Raw genomic sequence first — 10,617 nt, 5'->3', positions numbered from 1 at the left:
TTTTTTAAGGTTCTCAATTACGGTTTAGAGTTTACAGTGTTTAGTCCAGTTCAAACATGGTTGAGTCGCCTACACGGGTATCCATTAGCCAACGAAACCCGATCCCCATCATTGACGAGGTACAGTTTGTAGTGACTGTGAAGTCATATGGGCTCTACCAGGGGTGTTCGGTGAATTTGGACTTGATATGTGTGTGTGTTTGCATTGTTTAATGTATCTGCAATGGAAATAGTTGATTAATTTAGGAATGTTTTAAAATGTTGTTTAAAATTGTTGAAGTGCTATGGAATGTTTTTGCCATGTGGTGAGGAGATTCGGGTGTTATAAATATCCACCACATGGTATTTTCTTATTTGAGGTTTTTGTTTTCGTGACGGGTAATGGTTGTCTGATAAAGTTTTTTCCATGAGGACAATTTCGGATTTAGATTATAAATATCTATAAGAAGACAACCAAGTGGTCGATCATATGACTTTTGGAGCTTTGAAAAAGACAACAAAATGCTCAATCTTTTAGTCGAGCAAGTAAATATAGGGAACAAGTTGCTTAATGGGGTTTGGAAGCATGAGGTATATACAGAATGTGTCAATAAGTTCAATGAAGATGCAGTCAATAAAAAAACTGTTGAGCAGCTTAAGAATCGAACAAGATCATGGAAGAAAACATACCAAACGGTAACGAGTTGTTTGAACACTAGTGGGTTCGATTGCGATGCAACCACACAGCGAGTTATTGCATATCATTCTGTATGGCAAGACTACATTAAGGTCAATAAATCATGATATATTGTAAAATAGTTGTATTGTTTCGCATTACTAGAACTCAATTCCAAGTCGTCTAAATGATGTTTTATTCTTGTAGGAGCATAAAGATACTGAAAAGTATAGACAACAAGGTTGCCCCCTTTACAACAAATTGGCTTTGGTAGTGGAAAACTCAATAGCCATAGGGTCTGGTAGTACAACTCTTATAGACCTGGGCGATGAACTCATCCATGAGTTGGCTCCGATGAACGAGCCCGACAATGTTGAAGTAATTAGGGAAAGTCCACCGCAATTCATTAGCGGAAATGATTCGATAGCAGATCAATCTCGTAGAAGTAAAAGGTCGTCGTAGAAAGAAAAGTGAATTGCCCACTGATGAAAGTAGACAATTAATTGATGCAGTTAGCCAAATTGCTCAAGCAATGAATAGTATTATGAAGCATAACAAGCACGATGTCGAAGCAGATTGTGTCAATGCCCTCAGGGAAATCCCGGACCTGTCAGATGCACTGAAGTATGGCGCTCCTGAATGGTTGGATACGCCAAGTAAGAAGGTCATGTTTGGAAGAGCGGGTTGGGTGGCTTAAATATTATACAAACAAATATTTGTAATGCATTTTAAGTACAATATTTTTTTTGGGAAGATTGTTATGTATTAAAGACGATGCTTGAATTATAACATTGCAAGATTTATCAGTATGGTTAAGGTTTTTATTTTATATATTTATTATGTTAATATATTATGTGGATAATATGGTGGGTTCAGTGGCCAAAGACTATTTTGCTTTCGTTGGGCCGACTTGGGACTCGAACTGAATGGGCTTCATAGTGGCGTAGAGGCTTCACAAAGGACGCCTGCCTTTTTTGTTATGTTTTAGGTTGGGTACGGGTGAGTTATCGGGAGGCATGAGCAGAACAGTTTCGCAGCGAGCTTCCTTTTCGATCGGAGGACCTGTCCCCGGTGATTCACCCTGATAAATGGCGTTATCGGCTACGCAAAACATTTATCCGGCTAGGATAATGGGAGGTACGTCACTCTTATTCCACTCCACGCACCAGCCCCTGTCCATTTCGTCTTTCAGTTCAGCAAATCGCATGAGAACCTCTTTCAGTCTTAACTTCAAACATCTGGCACGCACATCCCTCAGAACAAGTCTCGTTGACACAACCCACTCTAGTTCCAGAACTCAAGTTTCTCCGGCAAGCAGATGTTCATATTCCAACTCCGATAACCTTAACACCCAAAATTCAATAGTAAAATTCCTAAACTTTCCGGTGATTTCCTCCCTGGACCCATCTTATCTTACTCCTCTGAATATATGCAAATGGTCGGCAATCATTTGTATCGCCGTTGCCGCGGCCAAAAAGACTGCTAGTACCCTTATGAATCCCTTCTTTTGGATGTACTTCAGCTGGACCTGGCTTTTCTGGCCGTGGTTAGTTGCCATCTCTCTCGCAATCTATGGCCTCTACTGCCTTCGGAAACACTCCCAACAAAAAGCCTCCATCTTTGAACAAATCGTCATTGTAACCTCGGCGTTCACGTGGCTCACCCTTGTCCCTCCTGCTCATTTCAATGGATTTCTTGAAGGCTGGCCTATTGTATTTTTCCTCGTTTATCATTATTTCTTCTTCTTCAACTCCTCCATCCGTAAACGCCTCTATGGGGACCTATACACCAGGGACCATGACCCGAAATGGGATGTGAGGTTGCCCAATCACCTCCGCATTCTCTTCGCTGCATCCGTTTTGGTCGGACATTGGTTTGCTGCTGCAGAGGGACCCGCTTTACACACAGTTTCTGGTGGATGGACCAATGTTGCTATCTGGGTCGCCATTGCAGTAGCATTATTTTCGCAGTATCATGCAAGTCTGTATCTGGCCAAGTACTCCGAGAAGGTGGTAGTTCCTACAGCCGTGGTGCAGTTTGGGCCATACCGGTGGGTACGGCATCCAGTTTATGCCTCAACAATACTGATGTTCGCTGTCTACTGTGCTGCTTTACGCGCTCCTCTTAGTTTATTGTTTGTAGTCGGGGCTTGCGTGGCATACTATGAACAGAAGGCAAAACTGGAAGAGGGGTTAATGTTGGAGGCATTCGGGCAGATGTATAAGGATTACATGACAAAAGTTAAGTACAAGTTTATTCCCGGTGTATTTTAGTTGTTTCTTTTCTGTTTTTGATTTCATAATCTATATCATGGGTGGCTGTCAGAGATAAGAGGGTGGCAGATTAGTGAGTGGTTTGGGAGATTACTGTTACTCTTCAATCAGTTTATTCCTTATGTACTTCCCGTGCCTGTTATGTTCATCATGTATGCGAGCTTCACTTTAATATATTACTTTCCATGGTGGCCAATTTTGGAATGAATACTACCATTTGCAAATTACTTTTTTCTTTGTTTAAGTACAACATAAGCGGCCAACAAAAATTATCAAACAAAAGTGTATGTGAGCCAGCTTCCAAATAAGGTTGTTATCAGCAGATGCAATCAAGATGGAGGGAACCGATCATAATAGGGCACCTGTAGGTGTGTCTTGAATGAGCTATCCACAGTGAAGTTTCCTCAAACATTGAGCATTTTTCCTCTTATTAGAGTATTATGGAAATTCTTCGCAGTTGTTGAGCAATAGCCATGTAGTGTGACTCTACCATATGCGCAAGCCGCTTGTCATGAAGTTACCTTGTTGGATGAACGCTCGCTGGCCCACATCTCCCAAAGCAGCAAGCTGATAGGGCTGTCAATGGGTTCAAAACCAAATCATCTACAAAAATCCAAATCCAACCCATTAAGAACTTGATATCTTTTAAGTGTCTTTATCAGAAATTCATTTCATGACAGATTAGGTTTACGTTGAACTCGATGACCCGATGGATATGCTATAACATTCGAACTTAGATCATCTGAAATCTCTTGCTGTTCATAAACCCCTTCAACCTTCAACCTTCGACCTTCGACTTTCACTCTGTGACCTTCAGCCTTCAGCCTTCAGCTTTCTCTTACCTGTAGCTGCTGCAAACTCTAGAAAGCCAACATGAAGACAGATTCAACTGGGTCAATTCGCTCCTGGTTAAGGAATATTTTTGAGTCCATGTCGAACAAGGAAGAAAAGGGATCTGGTTCACTATGAAAGCTGAAGGTTGAATCTCACAATTCTGGCTCTATTTGTCTCTCCAAGACACTTTCACTTGGTTGTTTGACAAAAAAAAAAGGTATGTATTGTTTAGAATTATGTTTTATCAAATGTCTTGTCTTTTGTCTTTTATCTTCTTGTTTTTCAAATGACTACTTTTATCTTCTTTTAAACCTGTAACTTCTTTGTGCTGCTATCATTTTTCTCAACCTGTTGTCTGCTGGCTCTATGATTCCTGTAGCAATTCAGTCATAGAAATGGCAGAGCCTCCACAGATCAAACAGCAATGAAAGACCCAGGAAGGTAGTGTGAACTCATGCGTGGTGGGTGTTGAAGCCTTCCCCTCTTCAAGCTTGCCTGCAAAAGAATGCCAACCAATGATGCATTTCTATAACCCTTTTGCTAAAGCATGTGAACTATTATGAACACTAGACGTAGAAATAATATATATATTATATATATTATATATGCTATATATTTTATATATATTATATATTACATATATTATATATATATATCATATATGTTATATATGTTATATATTTTATATATATTACATATATTATATATAGAGAGGGCTGATCCCATACGAAAAACCATTTGGTGCGAAACATGCAAAAACACCTATCTCAGCCGGCCAATAGCCAGACTCGTACTCCTTTGAACATCTAGTTGTCTATAAAATGCTAAGTTTTTGTTTATCTGATATGATATCACATCGAAGGATGTTCTTGGCTCTGAACTGGATAGCTTTGACTCTGAACTGATGTTCTTGCTGTCTTGTCCAAATGTTTTGAATCTTCTTAATGAAGTTCTTTTTTACTGTCGTTTCAAAGGTGCAGTTTACATTGTAGGTAGCTGTGAGTACCAAAGGACTTATTTGTGTAGCTGGTTTTTGTATCTTGGGCATCAAGAGATGATGTGGAGAATTTTTTTCCAATAGGACCTGATTATGTTCATCTATTTAGACATAACATTTACTTGGATTTGTTGATTAGTATGTGTATCTTCTCCAACAATTTCTTCTTTTTATGAGCATCCCCAAATTTTCCTTTTGTTCATATTTTCTATAAGAACTGAGGTAATGATTTAAATTTGTAAGCTGCAATTGGTTTGTACCCATTAGCAAATATCAATTTTGGAATAGAAACTTTCTCCTGCCACTAAAGCATGATTTTCTTATGTTTAGTGTCTCTTTCTAATGTATATTCACCAGCTAGAGTGTGGACTTTCCAACAATAGATATCTAAGAACATGTGCGATCACTTATACTGTCTTTTCCTGATTTTATTGCTCAATGTTCAACCTGGAAGCTCTCTGCAGTGGGCAAGATTCTCTGGAAATCAGTCATATCACTGCCCCTTGGCTGTTTTGTAATGAAAGAAACAACCACATTTTCTCATAGAAAAAAAGAAACACCCGAACCTTCAACAGAGCTCAAAGATCAATTGGCAGCATTATTGAAAGCATCTTTCAAACTTCAATCATTTGGGAAAGAAATTACAAGAGCCTCCCCCCTCTCCCTCTCTCAATTACCAAAGATCATTGGAAAGAAGTCTCCTATCTCACAATTCAGTGTCAAGTTCAGCAGTCTGCCTGCTTTCCTCCCAGCCATCTAAAGCTTAATTTTGATGGGTGTTCTTTGGGGAACCCTCGGCCAGCAGGCATTTGTGGGGTTATCAAAAATCATGAAGGTTTGGTGCTGCTATCCTTCTCCAGTCCTCTTCCTCCATGTGACTCTGCTGCTGCAGAAATCCATACCTCTTTCAAGGTCTTCTCCATCAACACTTCTCTCGGCCTGTACTCATTGAGGGAAACTGAGCATGCATTATAAGCTCGATGAAAGAATCCTCCCCTCCCCCATCGAGATTTCTGTGTTTTCCAGGAAATTTATTTTTTTGTAGCTCTCTTGATATTTCTTGGCTGCATTCTTTGAGCTCTGCCAATAGCACAGCGGATAAGTTGGCTAATGATGGAATCCTTCTTCTGGCCCCTTGTAGTGGGAAACTCCACTCATGTTATTTATGGTTGATTCCTGTGTTACTCTTTGTATTCTTTCAGCTTCAGCAATAAAACCATACAACATTTAAAGAAAAAAAGTCTCAGGTCCCGCAGGTGGTCAGTTGTTAGATTCGTCTATGATCATCAATATACCTGCTTTATGAGGGTCGTCAGAGAAGTATTGGGCAAAGAAGCAAATTTGTGATGAGTTATAACGTGAGGGGTTCTAGTGCTAAAATGTGTTTTTTGAAGTTATATTCTTTGCACAAGTAGGCTGGCCATTGGTAGTCAAAGAAAAAAGGGTTTGATGTCCAGTGGTTTAGCAGCCATCACCTTCTAAACTGATGCTTGTGAAACCATCAAAGCAGACTGTCTCCACATTTTATGATTTGGAAGTGAGGACCTTGAAGAGAATTTTGTTCTTGGTGGTTTCATTACATAACTATCCTTGTTTATTAGCATAAAACGGTCTATTAATATTCACTGGCAGTGTAACTGTGTCAGCCTCTGTTTACTTCTGTTCAATTGTCAATTTCGAAATAAAGGGAGATTGAAATGAGATGGGTGGAAATGGTAGGGGAAAACTCAAAGAAAGACAACTCATTAATGAAATTAGTGATGAAGCGAATTGGAGATGGAATATAGCCAACCTCAGCATAATTGCTACAAGAATGGTAATGATGGTGTCAATGGGCTTTGTGATTGTCATTGTCTATCTTTTGAGTATATAAAGGTGGATAGTTGTGTTATTTATGTTTGCTCTTTCTGCTTTTTGTTGCAGTATTCCTGATGGATGATACTAAAGGACTGGTTGTGATTTGTTTGCAGGATACATGCTTTTCCTTACTGAAATTTAGATGTTAATTTTCTCTTCGTATCTATCTTTATTGTGTCTTAGCATAGTAACTCCGATCCATTTGACACCATATAATTTGCACCCAAGCACATTTATGAAAAATTATCATTATATGATAAGTTTACTAATTCCAAAGTTGAAGTCTATAGGTGATATTAATATTTATTTATGATCTTTGGTAGGTGAGTTTGAAAGAATTGTGAGAAAAGGGTGTGTATACTTTTGGGTGGGTGGGTGGGGGGAGGAATGAATTCCCCCGCATTACCTAGGTCATCACACATAAGGGGTTAGTGTAATAAGATTACATCATTTCATCTGCCCAAGCAAAAACAGAGGAAAGTTGATTCCTACCTTTTTTTTGAATCATTCACTTACCACGAGCGACGGCGTCGCTTCTTCCCCCCCTCCCCTCGAAACGAAAAATCCCTTTCATTTCCTCTTCTCCTCTCCTCTCGCTCGGCCTTTGTCTCTCGACAAATTTTTTCGCCCGACCTTCTTCTCTCATTTTCGCTCTCTCTGCTCCCTCTGCTGGCTCTCGTATCTGTTCTCTGTTCCCTCTACTTTCTCTTGTTATCTCTCATTTTCGCCCCATCTCCCTCTCTCATCTCTTTCTCTCTCAGCCTTTCTCTTCCTTCTCCCTCTCTCGTCTCCCTCTCTCTTTTCCCTCTAGGCCTCCATCTCTTCTCACTCTTGGCCTCCCTCTCCCTTCTCGTTCTCGCTCTTCTCTTTCCTCCTCGCCCGATTTCTTTTGATTTAACCTATTCCGGTTTCGATATCCTTCGATTTTTTTCAATCTTCTTTGATTTTCAACAATTAGGCGTCGATTTTTTCCATTGGGCTTACATTTCCCCATTTGGCGGTGATTTCCCCCAAATTTCATAAGGTAAGCCGAAACCCTAATTTTTTTTTCAACTAATTTAGTGTTGTATTTGAGTTAATTTTAATTTTTGTGCATAATTTATCTTGATTGTGGCCTAATTGTAGGATTTAGGGTTAGGGTTTAGAAGATTTAGGATTCAAATTCGTGTTGATAAGGTTTAATTTGGGATTAGAGTTGGGGTTTGGGACTTTTAGGGTTTTAAGGTCTAGGGTAAAGTCTTTAGGTCTGGAATTAGGGTTTACTAGGGTTCTCGGTTTTTGGGGTGATAGTGTTTTAAGTTCTTAGGGTTTTAGGGGTTTTAAGGTCTAGGGTTTATGGTTTGGGGCTTTTAGGGGTTTTAGGGTCTAGGGTTTAGGGTTTAGGGTTTGGGACTTTCAGGGGTTTTAAGGACTAGCGTTTAGGGTTTGGGGCTAGGGGTTTTAAGGACTAGGGTTTAGGGTTTAGGGTTATTTTAATTTGTAGGTTTCTCGATTAGGGTATAGGATTTAGCGAGTTTAGTCGAGTTCAAACAAGGCTGATGATGTACGGTTCGTAGTGCCTGCGAAGTCATATGGGGTTCTACCAAGGGTGTTCGGTGAATTTGGACTTCTTGAGTTAGTTTTTGCATTGTTCTAGTAATCTACAATGAAATTAGTTCAATTAATTTTGAAATGTTTTAGAATGTTGTTGAATATCTTTGAAGTGCTATGGAATGTTTTTGTCATGTGGTGAGGAGATTTTGAAGTTACAAATATCCACCCCATGGTCCAATTTAAACAAGGTTGAGTCGCCTACACGGGCATCCATTAGCCAACAAAACCCGACCCCCATCAATGACGATGTACGGTTCGTAGTGACTGCGAAGTCATATGGGGCTCTACCAGGGGTGTTCGGTGAATTTGGACTTCATGAGTTTGTTTTGGCGTTGTTCTAGTCATCTGCAATGAAATTAGTTAGGTTAATTTTGAAATGTTTTAGAATATTGTTTTAATATGTTTAAAGTGCTATGGAATGTTTTTGCCATGTGGTGAGGAAATTTTGAAGTTATAAATATCCACTACATGGTCCAATTCAAACAAGGCTGAGTTGCCTACACGGGCGTCGATTAGCCAACGAAACCCGACCCCCATCAATAACGATGTACGGTTCGTAGTGACTACGAAGTCATATGGGGCTCTACCAGGGGTGTTCGATGAATATGGACTTCATGAGTTTGTTTTTGCATTGTTCTAGTCATCTGCAATGAAATTAGTTAGATTAATTTTGAAATGTTTTAGAATGTTGTTGAATTTGTTTAAAGTGTTATGGAATGCTCTTGCCATGTAGTGAAGAGATTTTGGTGTTATAAATATCTACCACATGGTATTTTGTTATTTGTTGGTTGTGTTTTTGTGTGTCCCTAGTTACTATGACGGGTAACAATTGTCTGATTAAAAAAAAAATTCATGAGGACCATTTCGGATTTTAATTATAAATGGCTGGAATAAGACAACAAACTCCTCGATCATATGACATTTGGACCTTCGATGATAACAACAAAATACTCGATCTCTTAGTTGAGCAAGTCAATATGGGGAACAGGATGTCCAATGGGGTTTGGAAGCATAAAGTATATTTGGACCGTCTCAACAGGTTCAATGAAGACACAGCTAATAAAAAAACTGTTGAGCAGCTCAAGAATTGAACAAGATCATGGAAGAAAACTTACCAAGCAGTAACAAGTTGTCTCAATACTAGTGGGTTCGGTTGGGATGCAACCACACATCGAGTTACTGCATGTCATTCTATATAGCAAGACTATATCAAGGTCAGTAAATTATGATTGACTGTAAAACATTTTGTATGTTTTCCGCATTACTAGAATTCTATTCTAAGTCGTCTAAATGATGTTTTATCCTTGTAGGAGCATAAAGAAGTTAAAAAGTATTGACAACAAGGCTGCCCTCTTTATGACAAATTGGCTTTGGTAGTGGGAAATTCAATAGCCATGGGGAGAGTAAGTCAAAATGACGAAGACATATGCAATGATGTCCAACATGAGGAAGAAAATGAGCGTTTGGACATCCTCGAGGATGTCGATTTAGGTAGAGATACTCCTTCACCATTCTTTATAGAAAATGAGTCGGCACCTGATCAGTCTCTAAGTACTAACTCGTCAACTTCAAGTTGTCGTAGAAAGAGACCACAAATGGCCACCGATGATAGTATTATGTTCGTTGATACAATGACAAGAATTGTCACCCTATTGCAATCTTTACAACCTAAAGATGATAAAACCGTCGGAGAGAATTGGTATGAAGCCCTCACAAAAATCCCGGACCTGTCGGTAGAGATGAAGTTTTGCACTCCTCTATTGTTAGATACACCAATGAAGAAGGACATGTTTACAAAGCTGCCAGTGGAAGAGCGACTTAATTGGCTTAAATACTATGCTGGTGAAATGTAATCAATAGTTTTAAGTACACTATGTATTTTGGGACGATTGTTTTGAAGTTTAATTATGTTTTTTTAATTATGACTTTATAAGACATATCATTGATAGATTATGAATCTTACTATGGTTAAGATTTGGGTTTTCATGATTGTTGTGTTCTTATTGTGTGGATGAATATTGTGGGTGTGTGATTGGAGATGGTTTTATATAGGTGTGATTGAAAATAGGTTATGATTGAAGATAAGGGTATGTTTTTGTGTTTATGACATTTAGGAAGAAACAGGAATTATTATTGTAGTCGTCATTGTGGTTGTGGTGATTGTATTTGCAGGTTTCTATGGAAGACAAAAATAGGAATACAAAGAATGATGGGAAGATACTATCTCAACCATAGGTATAGACGTGCATTACGTCTTCATGGGATTGGTTGTCCGATTAGCAGGTGAAAATTTGGATGAAGATAGCGATGATAGCGATGATCTTGGGGATGAAGGCAACCTATCAACAACAATGCGGAGGCGTCGTGCATTAGAATCCACTAGAGCTGCACAATTTCGAGATGTCATAG

At 39.1% G+C, this 10,617-nt stretch overlaps 1 protein-coding gene across 1 annotated transcript; it reads left to right on the top strand.

The window, feature by feature from the left end:
* Window positions 1-1,641: 1,641 nt before the first annotated feature.
* Window positions 1,642-3,137, top strand: LOC137941668 (uncharacterized). Its single transcript, XM_068787176.1, has one exon. The coding sequence runs from the start codon at window positions 1,743-1,745 to the stop codon at window positions 2,925-2,927; it is 1,185 nt and encodes a 394-aa protein (XP_068643277.1). The 5' UTR covers window positions 1,642-1,742; the 3' UTR covers window positions 2,928-3,137.
* The last annotated feature ends 7,480 nt before the right edge of the window (window positions 3,138-10,617 follow it).

This window comes from Aristolochia californica, unplaced genomic scaffold, assembly GCF_029961685.1.
Source record: "Aristolochia californica isolate CCGP_79_NKW_82.1479 unplaced genomic scaffold, dmAriCali1.0.hap1 SCAF_10, whole genome shotgun sequence".
Lineage (NCBI taxonomy): Eukaryota > Viridiplantae > Streptophyta > Magnoliopsida > Piperales > Aristolochiaceae > Aristolochia > Aristolochia californica.
The sequence above is the reverse complement of the archived record's forward strand: the minus strand, read 5'-3'. Positions and strand labels throughout refer to the sequence as shown.